This window comes from Triplophysa dalaica, chromosome 24 (assembly GCF_015846415.1).
Source record: "Triplophysa dalaica isolate WHDGS20190420 chromosome 24, ASM1584641v1, whole genome shotgun sequence".
In the NCBI taxonomy this organism is placed as follows: domain Eukaryota; kingdom Metazoa; phylum Chordata; class Actinopteri; order Cypriniformes; family Nemacheilidae; genus Triplophysa; species Triplophysa dalaica.
The window spans coordinates 3690635-3710419 of record NC_079565.1 but is presented as its reverse complement, the minus strand read 5'-3'; the positions used below and the strand labels follow the sequence as shown (position 1 = coordinate 3710419).

The 19785-nt window shown below is 36.1% G+C and overlaps 1 protein-coding gene across 1 annotated transcript; it reads left to right on the top strand.

Moving 5' to 3' along the window:
• Positions 1-1677: 1677 nt before the first annotated feature.
• rhcgb (Rh family, C glycoprotein b) lies at positions 1678-11359 on the top strand. The gene is made up of 11 exons (XM_056740402.1): positions 1678-2054; positions 5498-5690; positions 6047-6197; positions 6443-6590; positions 7825-7991; positions 8343-8480; positions 9055-9191; positions 9280-9404; positions 9668-9741; positions 9965-10035; positions 10683-11359. The coding sequence occupies exons 1-11, from the start codon at positions 1838-1840 to the stop codon at positions 10711-10713; spliced, it is 1452 nt and encodes a 483-aa protein (XP_056596380.1). The 5' UTR covers positions 1678-1837; the 3' UTR covers positions 10714-11359.
• Positions 11360-19785: the final 8426 nt, after the last annotated feature.

The following is a 19785-nucleotide window of genomic DNA, read 5'->3' as shown; positions in this document are numbered from 1 at the left end:
AGGGTTTATAAGGGCTCATTTACAGCCCCTATGGTCTTCTGGCGTTTGCAAGAGAAGAGAGCAAATGTTCCGAAATGTTTACATTTTTTAATCACTGCGATATTATGGAAAAATAGTTTTTATAACACGGATTTATATTACAATGAGTGAGTGTGTGTGCCCTGCGATGGGTTGGCACTCCATCCAGGGTGTATCCTGCCTTGATGCCCGATGACTCCTGAGATAGGCGCAGGCTCCCCGTGACCCGAGGTAGTTCGGATAAGCGGTAGAAAATGGATGGATGGATGGATTTATATTACATTGAATCAATGTGGACCTTCAAGAATGTGCTAATGCATTCAGACACATCAGGATCGAGGTGCTTCATCTCAGTAACACCAGCATGCTGAGTGACGCAAACCAAAGCATTGACTCGACTTTAGCTGAGAACTTACTCCTTCACCGAAAGGCTTATAATCATCAGTCTGAATCTAATTGAAGTTATATCCGTGTCAACTAAATGTCTAGGCAGGTTATAGAGATTACCACGGTTCCTGCAGCAGTTCCAAATACCAGCAGTTTCTGTCAAATCATCTGCAGTCCGACCCTGAATGAACTTTAATAAACTTTTGCCATTTACTGAGTTAGACACAGGTATGGTCAATATAAGAAAAGGCCCCTAAATAGTATCAGCAGGAGCAGCATTGGGCACTAAAAAGCTATCGAGGGAGTCATGATGGGTCATTGATGATGATCTACAGTATACTTTACATACCCTTGGAAGTTATACAATCATGTCCATTTCTCAGTAACCACAAGCCATTACAAGCGGTAACAGCAGAACGTCAGTCATGTGTACACTACAGGCATATTCTCTGTTTAATGAATCAGTAACAATGAGGTCATTAAGAACAATATCCAGAATGACCAGCATGCCCACACAACCATCGCCTGTGGACAGAAAAAGGTTAAAACATAAACACGTGATATTACTTTATGTACTTTTAGACTATATGAACCTGGCAGAGTTCAAAAATGAGTTCAGCCACAATAACATAGAAAAAGCTGCTTTGGCCCAGCTGAATCACAGTTAATGTTATTTAACGCATGCCCGTCAATGGCTCATGATTTCTTTAAAGAAATAAATGACATTAGAAACATATATTTCAACTTTGATCATGTTTATATGCATGTATAGCATGTATTATTAATATGCATGAAATACCCATACTGCAGTGTGTCTTGCCCATTAACTGAGAAAAATAAGTAACACCAGCAGTGAATCTTTACGTCTTTATTGTAACAACTCTCTCGTTATTTGAATTGACAACAAAAAAACATGTTTTTTTTATTAACTCGTTTTAGAAATAAACTCTTTGTGTAACGTTAAACTGTGCTGCGAAGTATTTAGAAAGTAGCGTTTCAAAGAAACGTCATTAAAATAACGTAAATACGTCATCACGCGTAGATACGACCGTCACCAAATTTGCGCTGGTTTATTTCATTTTTATTTCATTTTTATTTTTCTTGTTTTACTAGAGAATTAATATTTCATTGCATTAAATAAAAAAAACACGACGTGAAAATAATCCTGTCTTCAAATTAAAAGTTGTACTCGTCATGACAGATCAATGCGGCAATGCATTTGAATCAATCACGAATCACCAAACAGAAACACGTCACACGATGTTACATTGACCTTTCATCCGTAAACTTTATTCTGTCTACGTTTTTGCTAAGGGGCCCGATATGGCAAAGCGGACACACCTCCGCGCTCCCGCTGTGTTTAAAAGTGGCACTAATGCGCGTTCACACGCTTTGACGGCATCAGCAGGTTGCTCTTTAATAACTTGCAGAAATGGGGAACTGCATGCACGGCATCTGCGACCGACCCAAGAACACGAATGTGAGATTTAGTTTACCTGCCGTGTGTTTGGTCTGGCAACTGGCTATGATCGTTTTGTTTGGGGTCTTTGTGCGGTATAATGAAGAGGCAGACACTCACTGGGTCGATTTCAAAGAAAAGAATAATATCACGAGTGATATTGAGAATGACTTCTACTTCAGATACCCCAGTAAGTGCATTCTGTCAAACAATTGTTATTAAAACGTTTTCTATCATTTTCTATTTAAATATAATATAATAAAATGTTTGCATTTACAAACTAAATTTTAGGGATTGAAATGAATCATTCAACTCTTTCCAGAACAGCAATTGAAACATCACAGAATTTCTAGTGGGTTGTATTGCTTTTAATAGAAACCATAATGGTTTCTGTGGGTCTCTGTTGGGTTGAATTTGTGGGTTGAATTTGTGTATCTGGCAGATGGGAACCAATTGGAACAGCATTAAATCTTACTAGTATAGAACCTAAAACACGGCACTTAAAGGAATTTCATAATGGTTTTAATGGTAAACAGTTGGAGATTCATCGTATTTGTAATAAAACCCGTTATATTTCTGTCTCATATTCATATCAGATCTGATCAAATAAACATAAACACGTCTATCTTTATGCAAACAATCTATCTTTATGTACAACACTTCATTCTTATTATCTGAATATGTGATACACACAGAGAGGTGTGTGTGTGTTTGTGGGATTATTTCTCTTCATGTAATTGTGTCATTTGTTAGCTTTGGGATCTTTGAAGGCGTGGTTGAATTCTTCTGCCATGTAAAAAGCTTTGCCCCTCATGTCGGACTATTCTCCCTGCAAGATCGGATCAAGGTCTTGCATGGCAGGTGCTTTGTGACCCTACTGTCTATCGTTGGGGGATGATCGGATGTCATTGAAGCATTTTGCTCTAATTGTCCTGGACGAGGTGTGACTTACCTCAAACATAACTTCGAGTTCATCTCTAAGTAGTGTGTGGACGAAACTTAAGGTGGTCAGTCACGAGGGGTATTATGGAAACCCTCTATGATACGAGAGAAGCCATAAATACAGGGTGGGGTGTTTTGTATTAACAAGCGTTCTTGATGATGTGCTTGTAGTGTTTGTTAGCAGCGTGAGATCTGATACTGCTTAATGTGTCGACAAAACAAATGTATCAACACCTGATGCTTGCCTTTCAGGATACGTCTGGCGTAGAAAAGGTTTGTGTATAAAATCTCTCCATACGACTTTATATGCCTTACTATTGATAATTGAAGTACACTTCAAGTGTATACTTAATTTTGTTAAGTATAGTTTACTTGCACTTTATGTAGTGCATGTGTAAGTGTTCTTTGAATACTACTTGCGACTAAATTACTATTGGGTAAATTTCTTTAAAGTGTTACAGTATTAAGCCTCAAGTAGAGTACTTTAAAATCCCCTTGAACCGGAAGTTGCGATCGTTTTTACTTCCGTATTGTGACATATTTCGGAGTGAAAAGGAATTTCAAAGGCATCAGAGTGACAGTTGAAGGAGAGGAGTTAACGGATGCTTTGAGATGAATAGTCACTTCAGGGTGGAAGTGCATTTTCAGATTTTATCTGAAGATTGTGAGGGCGCATGAATCTTAGAAAGAAAATGACCCCCATGATAAGCTTTTTAATATTAGTGCGACAATAATTCTTTAAAAAAAGAAAATTTTCATTTTTAATTTCACTGGGACTTTAATATATAAAAAATATGATCTTTAATCTTCTATGCATGGTGTCCCAAATTAGCACAGTTGACTACACTCTGAGGACACAAAAGTAGTAGACTACTTAATTTAAAAGACCGTTTTTAAATTTAAATGGATACTTCGCCCAAAATTGAATATTAAAAATTGAATATTTATTCACCCTCAAATTTGGTGGGTGAGATCTGACATTCTTTCAAATTTCTTCCTGTGTGTTCAGCAAAGACAAAGAGGTTTGTAACAATCTAAGGGTGAATAACACCGTGTCTACACCGGACGCAACAGGACTCGACGTGACATGACAACCTATTCTTGTCCTTAATGGGTTTGTCATGGCCATGGTTTCTAATGCATTTCTAAAAACTACTTCAAACCCAACTCTTCTGTGAATGCCTGACAGACAAATGAGAAAATAAATAAATAATAATAATAACCCTTTCTCTCAACAGGTAGTAATCTAGCATTTGTTGAAACCAGTAACTTTGTAATGGCACCTAATGTATTATGGCTCCTGTATGACATATCGCTTGTTGCTCCCTAACTGCTAAATGTAAATGTAACATGTAATGCCTTTTGTCGACACTGTATAAATGATGACAGAATTTTCATTTTTGGGTGAAGTATCCATTTAAGGACAAAGTTAGTGCATGAAGTTAGAGCACTTTAAAACATTTAAGAGTCGAAGTATACTTGTCAATAGGAATCTTCTAACAGCACTTTCAAATATATGTATGTATATATATACTTTGATATATGTGGAACAATCAAATTCTGTAAAATACAAGTTCGTTTTACAAGTGGTAACCTGCTATTTAGTAGATCTCATATCATCGGTTGACTCTGATTTCAAGGTCAAACATGATTCTTGTCCGACTCATTAAGGAACGATCTGTTTTGGTTTCTAGCAGTCGATTTATGCTAACAATGACCAGCAGAGTATTTTTCTCTGTGCAAATAAGGGCTTGTCCAAAAACCACAGCATTGTCTGTTGTCATTAACGTTTGACATAAGCAGGTTGGGTCAAATTATCCTACCAGGCATGCACACATCCATGTAATGTCATTTTTTTTCCAATTATAAAATCATCCTACCTGCTACGGGAATGTGATGGTGTATTTTCATTGTTAAATCATTCTATATTTTTATTAAATACCGGAAGAACGATTTGATAGGGTATTGCGCTGTAAATTAATTTGACACGTTTCTTTAATGCTGGTAGGATAATCTGACAGGGTATTTACTCCGTAATCTTTTTTTATGTGTTTATTTTAAGCAGGTTGGACTATCTGACCAATGTTTCATTGTAAAATCATCCTACCTGTTAATTTTGTCCATCTGGTTTAGATTAGATTAAGTTTTGCCTTGCGGTAGGGAAATCAGGGTAGGATGATTTGACGGATCACAAGTATTGTTGCGTCCTTGGTTTGTGTGGCTCTGTTTGCATTTATGGGAGAACTCGAAACATCTTTACAAAATGAGCAGCCAAACCCAGTTCTGTTTTGAGAAACTCATTCAGTGTTCAGATATGTATTTAGTATGAGCTGCTTACTTTTGACCACAAGCTACATACATCTACACCTGTCAAAGCACATGTTTGACAGTCAACATCAGGGCGTGGCGGTTTTAAGTGAAGAATCAAACCCTTTTCATCTCTGTAAGGGTGTAAGTGAATGGTTATATGTAATCATTGTCCCTCAACTGTTCTCTTAATGGCACCGGTCTAAAGGGTCCTTAAAATGTCTTTTGTCGAAACAAAACTGATGCATTAAAGAACAAAGAAACCAAGCATGCATGTCTAGACCCCATTAAGAACTTCTGACATGTTTGATCTTCTAAAGACCCGCATGTGCTGAATAAAGACCTTTGATTTAAACTGAACTGTTTGATACATTCACCCTACAGGTTTTCAAGATGTACATGTCATGATCTTCGTCGGCTTTGGGTTCCTCATGACCTTCTTGAAGCGCTACGGATTCAGTTCCGTGGGATTCAATTTCCTGATTGCGGCGTTCGGCATCCAGTGGGCCCTTCTGATGCAAGGCTGGTTTCATTCTCTGGATTACACCGATGGAAAGATCAAGATCGGCATAGAAAAGTATGTTTCTTCTCCCTTTTTATTTTTTGTAAGCTGAACAGGATAGAGAACAATCCCACAGGTGAGATTTGTGTTTAAACGTTAATGGGAACACAAGCCTGACAAACAAGTACAATAAAGTAAGTGGAAATTATAACCTTGATATCTTTAATATTGATGTACGGTATATTGAATCTTGGCGTATATAAAAAAATTGAAATCATAGTGAAATATTTGGTTAAAATCAAACGTTGATACTTGTAATCTCATTATTGCATTATTTGACTCTAACCTGGATTTCACAGGCAACCAAGTATGTTTATCTGCCGTCTGTTCAGTTTGAGTAAAACTGGGTTCATTTCTAAATGTTGTTTTAGCCTTATCAATGCAGATTTCTGTGTGGCGAGTTGTCTGATAGCTTACGGTGCCGTCCTGGGAAAGGTCAGTCCGGTTCAGCTGCTGGTGATGACCCTTTTTGGCATCACGCTGTTCGCTATTGAAGAGTTCATCATCCTCAATATTCTTCATGTGAGTTACTTACTTGCACACATAATATACATTTTAATGCTGAATTTAAACTCTTCCGGCCTCCACTGTTTGGACAAACTGTATATGAAGAGTTCATTTGCAAAAACAGATTACTAGACTCAAGTAAATGTTAGAGCTATCAAAACTGAAGATAGCTTGCGGTGACATATTTAAAAATGCACACTTGTAAAGTTTATTTGTAAGGCTTATTCCTGGTTTAAACTAGATTTCTTTATCCCCGTCAGGCTAAAGATGCTGGTGGCTCTATGGTGATCCACACGTTTGGAGCTTATTTCGGTCTGTCCATATCATGGGTTCTGTATCGGCCGGACTTGGATAAGAGCAAACAGTTGAACGGTTCGGTCTACCACTCGGACCTCTTTGCCATGATCGGTAAAAAATTGTATATTTTTTTATTAAACTTTGTTTATGACACTACGGCCCGGTTTCACAGACATGTTTCAGCTTAAACCAGGACTATGCCTTAGTTGAATAAAGATATTTCATTGCCTTAGAAATATAAGGTTCTATCTGACATTTTGGTCAAAATTAAGTTTTCACATATTCTTATTCTGTAACAACTCATTAGTTTTCCATGTTTTTTTAAATGTTCATTTATGGACATTTTTTAAGAAAGCAAAAAGGTTCTACAAAATCGAATTATAATTATAAAGAGCCAATGAGCACTTTGAATGTCACTAGAGGACCAATCAGGATCCGCTTTCTTTGTCATGTGAACGGACTCCTCAGTGACGGGAATATTGGAACAGTGCAACACAAAACAATGTTTATAAGAAACCTCAAGGTTGACTGTTGATACTCTTCTCAACGAGAGCAGCTCAACCAACGACAGTATTTTTTGTTTTGTAGAGATAATTTTTGTATATTTATTGACAGAACACTAGCCAGCAGCGCTAGCTTCCTTATACCTGTGTTTACATAGACTCACAAAATGCAGTTAATAACAAATTGTTATTTCAGCCAAACTCGTCTCTGAAAAGAAATTTGATCTGTCCTTTTATGCTGAACTTGAACAAGAAAAAACATTCTAAAATATGAAAAGTGTCATAAAAAACATTTTTTGCACATTATTATACACTAACCTCATGTTTTACCAAAAGTTATAAGTAAATAGTTTGTGTTGCTTGAAAATGTTTGCGTCTATGAATGTTTTGCAGATAGAATCTTATAATTGAGACAAAACAATGGCACTGATATATTTTAAGATCTAGTTATTATACTTAAGACAGGTCAAACATTCATTTTAGTCTGGGACTAGCCTTAAAACCTACAATAAGGAATCATTCTGTCATAATCTACACGCCCTCTTGTCATTTCAAACCTGATTTTCTAGTAGATATTTTGAAGAATGTTGGTTACTGAAAACCATTAGTCTCCATAGACTTGCATTGGTTTAGTTATCATATAATAGAAGTCAATTTGGTTTTTGGGTACCAGCATTTTTCAAAATATCTTCTTTTGTGTTTTGGACAAGAAAGAAAATGACACGTGTTTAAAATGACAACAGTGTGAGTAAATGATGACCAAATTTTAATTCGAAGGTGAACTATCCCTTAAGTAGTATATTCACACATTGATGGTTTTGTTATGAAATCTGTTCACGCAGGCACTCTGTTCCTGTGGATGTTCTGGCCCAGTTTCAATTCTGCCATTGCTGATCATGGAGACGGTCAGCACAGAGCGGCCATCAACACATACCTGGCTCTGGCCTCCACAGTCCTGACCACAGTCGCAATGTCCAGCCTGTTCGAGAAAACAGGAAAACTAGACATGGTAGCATCTGCAAAACATTTCGCTGCGTTGGCTTACAACTTTGTTAACAACTTGTGTTCTCACAAGACCTTTTTGGAAACTCCTCGGAATTCCCCACTACCAGTTATTTGGATTGTGTTACTATTTATAGTATAAGATGCATACGATATTTACAGATAAAATTCAATTGGATGCAGTTCAAGTGTTGTCATCATACATTTTTATACATATGTTATATGGGGTTCCTTTTTTACCCCAAGTGTTGACTCATTCTTTCACATGTATTGCCCTCTAGGTATTGTTTTTAAAATACTTGATTGAAACGGAAACCATCTGATCCATAATCTAAAACACCGTTTTTTTTCTCTTCAGGTTCACATCCAGAATTCCACACTGGCTGGAGGAGTTGCCGTAGGAACGGCAGCTGAATTTATGTTGTCCCCATATGGTTCTTTGATCGTGGGTTTCATTTGTGGAGTTATATCAACATTGGGCTACATTTATATATCTGTGAGTTTTTTTACCTGTCAAGATTTGTTTTAGGTGATCTTAAATGATACATTTTGCTAGTATTAGTGTTTCTGTAACACATTTAATATGACTAAAGGAGAGAAAACCTTTTTTCATACAATAATCCCAATGTAGTTATTTAACTTTTGCAATTAAAAAGATTGTTTTTGAGATTCATAACTGAATTATAAAATTACAGATTCTGTTGACTAAGACCAAACATTGAAATAACGATAATTATTTCTGAAGCTATGCACCATTTGAAGAAACACCATTTAAATTATACTCTAATTCACTCTTCTGTTTCATGTGCTCCGTTCTATCTGTGATGGCAAAGCATAAATTCCTCAGAAAACAGTTCATGGTTCTTGCAAGCATTTCAATTGTAATGTGCTGATGCACAATAGCTGAACTATAGATTTCACAATGCAACACTTATTTTTAGTCGCTTGGATTGCTAAGGTTCAATTTCAGTGTCAACAGAAATGTTTTCGTCAACCACGGTGTTTGTTTTAATTTCAAACCCAAAAACTAAACTGTGTTTTTTAATGATGTGATATTTATTGTACCTTAGCCATTCTTGGAGAAGAGACTGAAGATTCAAGACACCTGTGGCATTCATAACCTGCACGCCATGCCAGGGGTCATCGGAGGAATTGTGGGTGCCGTCTCAGCCGCCACTGCCAGCGAGAAAGTTTATGGGGCATTAGGGTGAGCCAGTAAAGAAATGACATCAAATCTCGCATACACGCAGCATGAATATAAAATACACGTATCTAAATCCTTTTTTCCATTTCAGCTTGAAAAATACATTTGACTTCTTTGGAGATTTTGAAAAGCGAGTTCCCACCGTCCAAGGAGGATTTCAGGCAGCCGCGCTTGGTGTGGCCTTGTTGTTTGGAGTAGGAGGCGGCATTTTTGTTGGTAAACAGAGACTCTTTAGATTTCAAGTCGTATATGCATATTGCGATTTTTGTGTTTGTAAAACATGAATAGGATACATGAATCCTACAAAATACAGTGTGGGGTCATATTTGGCAGTGAGACTCTCAAGGGCTTTTCTGTATTGATTCAAGCTTTCATTTGCCTTCAAAGAATGTGTTAGTGTGAGGAGAAATGCTACATGTTGTCTTGTGAGTGTAACTTCTTATGTAACGTTTTAACTTGTATTGTTCTTTAATACACAGGCTGTATTCTGAAGTTGCCCATGTGGGGTGATCCAGCAGATGAGAACTGCTTTGATGATGAGTGCTACTGGGAGGTGAGTTGCTTTTTGATATGATGGCAGAAAGATTGTTTGCATCATTGAGTTTAACATACATTATCGTGTTCCCAATAATTACATTCTTGCCATAAAAGAAGGTAGAACAACTGATTTACTGCATAAGTTATATTTTAGAAATGTGACGCTGTATGTGTGTGTTTTGTTCTGTTGGTCTTTAATTTTATTAAATAAAATTTGTTTATTTTATGGCTGGCTGTAGGTTCCTGAGGATGAGGAAAGCGCTCCTTTGACTTACACCAATCACATGATCCCAAACAAACATGCGGACATGTGAGTAGTGGTGCATCACAATGATCACTTTTTATTTTTTTATTTGAATTGCTTTTTACAGACTGTTATTAGATGTTTGTGGTTTTAGATAAACTCGAAATAATTTAATCACTCACAGTTTTAAATAGTTTTTCCAATACCCTTATTACCTGTAAACGGTATTTGTTGTTCCACCAGGGGGCGCTTGTGCGCTCAATCGTCCTTACACTAACATTAACGTTTCAAATTGACATTTGTTCTTAAAAATCGATCTAATTAAATGGTATGAAAAACAAAATAGTATGTGTTTATAATAATCGATTTTTGGTTGCTTTACAAGGTCTGAGAAAGGAACAGCTATGACGTAAATTTAGTTCAATTTTTTTTGTTTAAATTTAATTTGAGTTTTTTTACACCTTAATAATGACTTTGTATGTAAATTAAACCTGATATTTAAGATTATTACAGTAAGTTGACAGGATATATTGTGTAGAAGCTTTCGTATTAAACAAAGTAGCTACATGTTTCTCAGCAGCACTGCAGTTAGGTTGTGTATTACCCTTTTTTGCCACAAGGTGGCGCATGGAGACAGCGTTGAGTTTACAGGCAAGTCTTCATTGTCTGTAATTTGTTTGTAAGTTGAAAGTGACACACAGTTTCTCCTGCAGGACAGAGACGAATTTCGTGGAGCAGCGTTAACACAAAACAACACGTGTGCAGTGTTGTGATCTGTGTCAATGGCAATTATTTCATGCTGCTTTTCTCTGTTAACAACCATTCAGCCAAACCTAAAATGAAATGGACATTTCCTTTTGGCTTTTATGATGGACAAATCTGGCAGAATACATGGAGATGCATTTCATTTCATATTATATCCAAAATGTCTCACAACTGTCTTAATATATTTGTATGTCACATTTTTGACCAGTCAAGTGAATGTGAAACTAGATTTACCAATTTCTTTTAAACACAGATTTGATGATCAACAAGAACTTTTAAACCTCCTAGTAGATAAATTTTCATTTAAACTAGAGTAGAAATCAATGAATTTTACATGTGTAAATTTAATATTTGATCGGTTGATCGTAATGTAATTGTTTTAAATGTTAGAGTCTTTGTTTTTCTTACATCAGCAACCGCGCATTGTGTTCAGCAAAGGATACAAGCATTCAAACAAAAGCAAAACTCTGTAATGTTTTGTTTACAGATCTTTTTTCTCCTATATCATTTGAATTGCTTTCATGTTAATCAGCATGTATGCATACATCAACATATGTAATTGTTTCTATATTTTAAAATTTTCTTCTGTATTGTATCATACTCGTTTGTTGATCCGTATTGTAAGATTGTTAAAAAAAGTTGTAAATCTATTGTTTATTAAATTATTGAATTGTTACATGAGATTTAATCTTTTATTTTCTACGGTCTACAATCCATAGCATCAGTTAAATCGACAAAAATGAGCCCAAAAACGATTTGGTCTGATTTTGATTGATGAAGAATGATTTATAAATGGAAAACGTCAGTATTCTGAATATACGTCTCATTCTGTATCCTTTTTACTCTCGGTTTATCAACCGTCTGTGCAAACATGAAGTTTTGAACCAGTTCCTTTTCTCTGTGGCTAGTGACCACCTCGATGTCCCTTGTGGACTCATGTTGAGGTCAAAGGGCATGACATCTGCTTGTCTGGGGTCAATTGGATGATGTCAGAGGTGACCATGCCACATGTCCGACCCATTAACAACAATACCTAACAGATAACTGAACGTTTGAGGTCAAAGGGTATAAGCACGCAACAGGTAAAGGCGTCTATTTATTTAGATTGGTGACATGATCTTAAACGACCTAAATTGAATTGCTTTTTTTGGTCAATGTGTAAAAATAAACTAAATGTCTATTGGCAGTCAACAGTTGGATGTGAAATACGTTTCTTATGATCTTAAAACATTTTGATCTTAAAGCTTGAATAATTCTAATATCTTGTGTATACAAAACAGTTATTTGGATTTGAATTTTGCATAATTGAAATTGCATTTATATAATAAAAATAAAGTTTGTCTTTTTTAATGTAGGAGTAGAGAAAAAAGCAGGCCACATCATCCAGCATTCTTCAATACGGAGTCTGCAGAGATGTAATGGACAAAGGAAACTAAAACTGGTAAGATCACTACAAACTTCTCAAACATTTACCTTAGTTTAAAAACTGTATTTTTTATAATTCAAATAATAAAAATTTCCAGCCGTGTCCAGACTTTCAGATTGTAGTGCGTGATGTTTTACACATTTAGTCACAGACAAAGGCACAAACAAATAGTTTTTCAACCTAAAGCTGTGGACGCAAGCCTTTAATTTCCCCTCTGTGGGAAATCAGCATGTGACATACTTAGATCTTAGCTCCCATCTCAAAGACGGTAAGGAACAAACGAACGTTCCAATTAACTGCTTTAGGGCTCCTGTGGAGGAAAGTGGGAACCCCCCCGTTCTATTTGCGCTCGCACACCCCTTCTCCACCTTCTCAGCATTCAGATCTGTGCCTCTCTGTTCTCTCCTCCCCGCGGTCCTTTCGTGGCTAATGTATATTCATTTACCACTTATTTGACGGACGCAACCCCCTGTTAAAACTAAATCAAGCCCCATTCACGACATGATCCTGTTTGCCGCGCTCAAAGGGCCCCGTTCCGAGGGGGGAGCCTGACCCTGAAGACACAGAGAGGGGAGAGGCGGGGGGCCGGTTTGATCCTATAGCCCCCTAAAAAAGACAGCACTGTCTGCCTCTGCCGTGATTAGACCAGCCAATGGGGGACACGGTCAGGACCACGGCGGGAATTTAGAAGAGGCGTGATGGAGATTAAATATGTCACGCCCATTCAGAAAGAGTGGGATAAAGAAATAAAAGAAGGTTATAGGAGAGAATGAGGGAAGGGAGAGAGAGGGCTCTTTTCATGGCTGATGACTGATTGCCCGTCTTTTGATTGACAGACGGTGTCGAGCCAAAGGGTGGGAAAATTGGGAGTCTGTTTCTGGGTGGGGTTGATGTCGAACTGTGAGAAATAAAGGTTAAGACATTGTGTGTGAAAAGAGGGGCTTTGGTGAGAATATCCATGCCTGTAATTAGCTGTGACCATCATCGTTGCTTTAGCATGTTGAATATTAAAATCAATGTTGGACAAAGATTAGAGATGATAAAATGGAATGAAATGAGATTATTGCATACATTGGCTCCCAGAAAGTATTTGGATACAAATCCCCGGATGTCATTAATTTTATTTATTTCCCAACCTAATTTCAAGTAATATCATAATTTTTGTTTTAGTACATATTTTTAAATGATGATTAAAATTTACATTATACATATTTCACATGCTAGGCACAACTGTAATAACTTTCATTACACCATTATATGTTTTTTATTATTTACTCTATCTTTTTATCCTTTTAAGTCTAAAACTTAAAAAATGTATGCTGAAGAGCTCCCCTGACGACAATAAATTCCTGGTGTTTGTGTGCTTATTCTGGTTTTGATTATAAACTTTAAAAGGTTAAATGTATTGTTATATACATTAACAGTGTTTGATAAAAAAAGATAGGAGCTCTGTATTTGTGTGTAGTGGTATTGTGCTTTGTTGACATTTCTGAAGAGTGTTATTTTAAATGTGCAATTTAAAAAATGTTGATTTGATTTATGTTGCATTTGTTTGTTTGAAACACTATATCAAAGACAATATTTGAGTAAATCTTCGTAGTTAATGTGTTGAACTTCACATGTGGTATCTCGACAAAACTGTCCTTAAGATCGGTGGGTAAAAGTCACAAAAGTTACTTTAAAAAAAATGTTTAGCATCATTACGTCACAGAAATATATGGTTCTGCATTCTGAGCAGTTTTGAGATGCCGATTTTGCACTTCATTTGACTTTGTAGATAAACCTTTTTTATTCTAAAATTAAGTACCAAAATGTACACGATGCACAGAAATAAAACATCACATAATGTAAATAAGTTGTCACAGAATAAAAGTTAACAAGATAATTTTGACACATGTCCAAGGCGGTTATATATTTTTAACCAATCCAATTAGATTCATACATTTTTATGTGGGTTTTAAAATGTGTTCCTCTGTGTTTCTATTGGTGTCATGTGTTTTGTGTAACCCAATAAAACGCCTCACATTATGAGGGACCAAGTGCTTGTGTGCTCTACCCTCATAAACACGCCTGTAAATCTGTTCTTGCCTGTGAGACTGAGGTCCATAAACACGTTTACAAAGCGGCCAAACTGATCTTCGTCTGTTCTCAGTCTGAACATTTATTATTATGGGATGTAGTCTTAGGACTCATTAACAGACACTGTAACCGCTGTAAAACCTTCTACTGGTCATCACTACAGTAGAGTTTTAGAGGTGATATTGATAAAAGGATTTTGCTGTGGGGATTTGTAGGGTATTCCATACTTTTTAGTGATTGACCACTATAAATAATTGGCCATTTATTTTAACATTTCCACTGATTTGCCTTAATAAATGATTTGAGCATTTATTAAATATACACTCCAAAAATGGCTGTGTTAAAACAACACATTTTATGTATGGTACGGACAACACACCAAATGTGTTGTCCTTAACTGAACACATTTTGTGTTGTTTCTGGGAGAACACATTTTGTGTTTTCAACACAACTTGTCCCTTTCATCAATTCAATACAAAATCAACACAAAATGTGATAAATGGCAAAATGGAGTTTGATAAAGGCAATGAGGCTTATAATTTATATGTGGTCCTTTAATAACACTATTATTTTATTTAATAAGTAAAATTTGAAGACAATCCAGGTATAACTATATATATATATATATCTGAGAGCATTTACAACATGCCAGATAACTTGACAAACAGTATAGTTTGTTATGAAATAAAACTTTTGTTTCATTCTTTTCTTTAAGGATAGAATTCACAAAGTAGTCTTTTTTCATTTAGCTTTAGAAGCTTTAGAAGATAACGAAGTGTGTGTGTCATATATGCCTATTTAACATTACAAGGTGTAATTTGGTAATTTGTTTGTACAGTGGGCCGGCTTTCCATCTAACCTCGAGCTTGACAGTCTCACCCCCACCACCTGTCATGATCGCGGACCCTCTGCCGGCTGCGCGCCTCGCACACTCCAGGTATCCGGTGACTCAAAGGGTCGGTAAGTGCCCCTGTCAGCGCACCGTGGTGAGGAACAAGAGATTAACTCTAATCCACCTCCCCCCTTACTAACTCTCGCCCAGAAGAGATGTGGTTTACGGGTCAACGCTGGAATCCTTGTAGGCTACCGCAAAGATGCGCTTAAACACGGTGACTTTGGCGGGTGCTCTATGGACAAAGCCTTTTCTCTCACAGTGCTGTGGTGGTTGCTAAGAAAGGCCAAATAAATGGGGATGGCACTGTGGATGTGTGTATAACGTCTCTGTTAACGTTTGGTACACGCTGGTGAGCACGGGGTCCCGCGCCTCTCCAGACCAGAGGCACCTGTTTGTTTGAGATCGCGTTGCGCTGCGCTGTTCGTCCTGAAGATGGTGTGGAAGACGCGATTCCCATCATGCTTTGTAAAAGTGCATCATTTCTGGACAGCCTGGCAATTGCTTTTGTGGCAGAGAGGTGAAAAATATACGTGGGAAGTGTCCACCCCTCGTGAGCTCGTGCTTTTGTAAAAGCGTAATGACAACGGTTGTGTTGAAGACCATTTTGTTTCAGTGAAATCATTTCGCAATCGATCTTCGTTGTGTAGTCTGTCTAGACCATGCGAATGTTTGTGTGTACAGCGTCGTGAATTGCAGTTTAAATCCAGCCATTCTTGACAAAAATGTCTTCACCTTGCTAGCTTCTCATAACGAAAATCTCTTTAATTTCTCAATTATTTCTCGTAGACACCTTTAAAATAACATGGAGAACAAATAGAAAAAAGTCCAAGAAATCTAAGAAATATCTCCAGTCCGTTTCATCAGAGATCTCACAAACTGAGCTCCGATTTGCCAAGTCAAATGTCAATATTTAATATCTAAATATGAACTAATTTCAACTTTACCCAAATCCAGATAATTGTGCTTATACAATTGACATATTTTAATATGTATCTCATTCTTTTTTCATTTTTTATTAATTTTAGGATAAACATGTGAGACTAAGTTGCAGCTAAAATTAAACGAGTGAGAACTCCTTGAGGGAAAGAATAACCTCTGAGCTATATAGTCATCTGTGTCTCACTATAAAAACTGGCAACACTTAACTAAACAATTTGATTTGTTATCATTAACAAAACTTCTGCATTTGCATCTATTCATTTTAGTTCCAGTTCATTTAACATTTTATAATTAAGTAAAATCAAATGTTATATCTGTTAACGTTAGTTAATGCACAATGTAAAAATGAATGAACAATGAAAAACTGTATTTGTATCATTTGCATCATTGATAAATACTGTAAAAATATGTTGCCCTTTGTTACTTTGTGTTGGGTTATGCATTAGCTCAGATGAATAAAAACTTTTTGTAAAGTGTTACCAAGAAGTCTAGAAAAGCAACACCTAAACACATGAAATGAAATTGCAACACTCTCTAGAATTCACTGCTGGGTGTAATTAGTTTTAGTATTATTATGTAACATTGAATTGTATCACATCACATAGGCCCTTTTTTAACACTTACACAACTATTTGTGAAACAGTTCAAATGTAGGTTATGTATTTTTAAATGCATCAAGATACATTTTCACATCCCATTTTTACAGAACGTTGATCAGTTGACACAGTCTAAATTTTATGGTTGAAGCACTGATAAAACTAATTCTCTTACCAAACATATCAAGCAGTGACATCTATTTAGCTTATTATAGCTATTTACCTTTCCTTTCTTACATTTCTTTTTATTTCATTACCGTTTTCAGAAACAGTTCTATATTAAACATTATTTACAAATAATCCATTTGAGAATAGATGCAGTTTTGCATTTTTCTTTGAAAGCCCAGGTGAACTCTGTTTTCTTCTTGAAATCATCCAACGTGTAAAGAACATTCTATAAAAATATAACAATGATATCTCTAATATTGAACGAGTAAAGGCCGTGTCTAAAATTGAAGTCATAATGATATTAATGGTTGAAATTGAAGGTTAATGCTTATTGCATCATAATTACTTTTACTTTTACGTTTACATTTATGCATTTGGCATACGCTTTTATCCAAAGCGACTTACATTGCTTTATCCTATACATTCTACATAGGTATTTGCAATCCCCTGGGATCGAACCAATTAGATACATATTATAATAGTTAAAAACATAACTTTTGATTTCAAAGATTACACAATTTATGTAAACATTTGGCAGATGCCTTGATTTTAAAATAACTTGCACTACATTCGACACATGTTTAATTTGTTTCTGTAAATGCATGAGAATCCAACCCAGACTTCTACACTTGCTAAATGCAACATATGCCAAATTACCCACGTAAGAGACGTACTGTATTTTAATGACTTGAATTTCATATACATTACAATGTGAATCATTATATAAAGGCCATGAATAATTTGAGCTCAGGTGCCATTTGTGGTGCTGTCTGCATCACTGCTTGCTTCTCCGTGTCCCATGTGTTTGTGTATGCTGATCACATGCTAGATCTGTCTGGACCCCACGCCCCAGTCAGGGCCCCGAGGTGAGGCAGACACCCTCAGACTTTGGGATATATGGGTACCACATTGTCCCAAACATGTCTCTGCTCTCCTCCCTATCCAGACGTGTTCTAGTACTGTCTGGTTCAGCTTTCCCAGACAGCCGTCCTCCCTACAGGGGCTGAGAGAACCATGACCCCCTCTGCCATGACTGCTCTCCAGACAGCGGGGGTCACAGGTCAAGACCAGCTTTCACTTTACCCCACAGCACGAGTCAATGTTGCATTAAGGCCGTGATTAAGAATGGAGGAATGTAGACACACATTCCTTGGGACATGTTGTCAGATAATCCTACACACAGATTGTATTTCATTTAACTACAAGAATAAAAGAATGTGAATGAAAACTATGGAACATTATCATTAAATATCTTTTGAAAATTGATATTAACAATTTAAATGTGTAATTGTTTGTTTGGTCTTTAAAAACATACGTTTCACCTATACATAATTAAATAAAGATATTCAAATAGATATTTTTACATGTATATTTAATATTTTATTTTATTGTCTTTCAAAAGGCTCTGAAATGACAGCAGATTTTTCTAGTGGGGCAGATGCCTTAGGTCTCAAGTTCAAATCCAAAGTCCTTCATTCATCTGACACAAACTTTTGTCCAACCTAAGGAACTGGTAGGTAAATATATTTCAAAGTTTCTTTGATATACACCATAGACATAAAAAAATAGTTATATAGTGTAAAAACTGTTGAGATGGAAGATGGTTGAGGCTTTGGAGCTAAAACAAACAAACAAAATTAAACTTTAATAAATGTCAGGAAATATTCTGCACATTTAGATAAGTGGAAAAAATAATAAATGTGTTTTAAATTTTGCTTTATTTAAAATAGTTAATCTCATCACATACAATAATGTAGAGTGTCTCTTCTAAAGTTTCCTCTTCTTATTCATTTTTCGCTTTCTTCTGCTTTTTCAACAATACATTTTGACTTCTGTATGACAAAAATACAGTTTATGAACTGTGTGGCTATTTTTATTTATATTTTCAAATATATTAATATCACAAGGGCATGTTTGTTTGTGAAATGTATTTAATTTTCGAAATTGTAGTTTTTTAATTATATACACGTCGTTGCTGTTTCTTTAATACGATCTGTCCTCACGTACACTTCTCACGAAAGCTAAAGGAAACAAATATGTGTAAAATAAACAACTGCTGCTAATAATAATCATATATTTATTGGGATATTCATGTTAATAATAATGCATAGAACAAACTGTGAATATAAATCTAACAATGACGAAAAAGAAATGAATATTCTGTATAAAGGTTGATCATCATTGACTTGATAGTTCACACTTGTTTGCATTGTCGTTCGTTTTTGTTAATTCGCCTTTCAAATCTTTGAGAAATCTTGATGGCAGAAAATAAATGAAAAAACGCGCCCATTTATTTGTATTAAAAAACCATACATTTAGAAAATTCTACGTTCTTTTTCTTGTTTAGCAATACATGTATTTGAACATACTTTCGTCACTAATTCTAAATGATTTAAAAGTTGTCTTTTTAATAATAAACCCATTTTAATCTTGCACTTTGTTATTTCAAATGATTGTGTCACAATGTGCCCAACTGTGTTTTGAACTTTTTGAACCTCTTCAAATATACATTGTGTTACCAGTAGTTTCTTTAAAATGTATATAGGACAACACAACTTTGTATAGGCTAGTGAATTAATGTGAATTATACACAATTATTTTTATCCTGTTGCGTTTGTTTGTTTAAGCTGTTTATCTCAGTCCCTCTTAACCGGATTTTATAAACTACGAAAATCAGTAAATGAATAAACAAACACATCAAAGCATTGACCTGCAGTCAGTTCTGTTAATTAAGAAATTTGCCATCGGCGAATGCTCGGTCACATCATTACAAGAGCAGCGCACAAAAGCGCCTCGCGTCCTTGCGCTCCGATTGGTCGGTCCCCCGGACGGCGCGCGCTTGCGCCTGTTATTGGCCGGTCTCACGCTGACGTCACTGCAGGAGAGAACATACTGGGCAGGAAGCTGAGGACTGGTACCAAAGCTGCGCGAGCAGGAGGAGAGGACGC

Bases quoted from the DNA above. Each gene is read 5' to 3' on its own strand.
- rhcgb (XM_056740402.1), top strand. From the start codon at position 1,838: ATGGGGAACTGCATGCACGGCATCTGCGACCGACCCAAGAACACGAAT. The intron at 6,198-6,442 runs GTGAGTTACTTA...TATCCCCGTCAG, and splicing joins TCATCCTCAATATTCTTCAT to GCTAAAGATGCTGGTGGCTC. The intron at 7,992-8,342 runs GTAGCATCTGCA...TTTTCTCTTCAG, and splicing joins AAACAGGAAAACTAGACATG to GTTCACATCCAGAATTCCAC.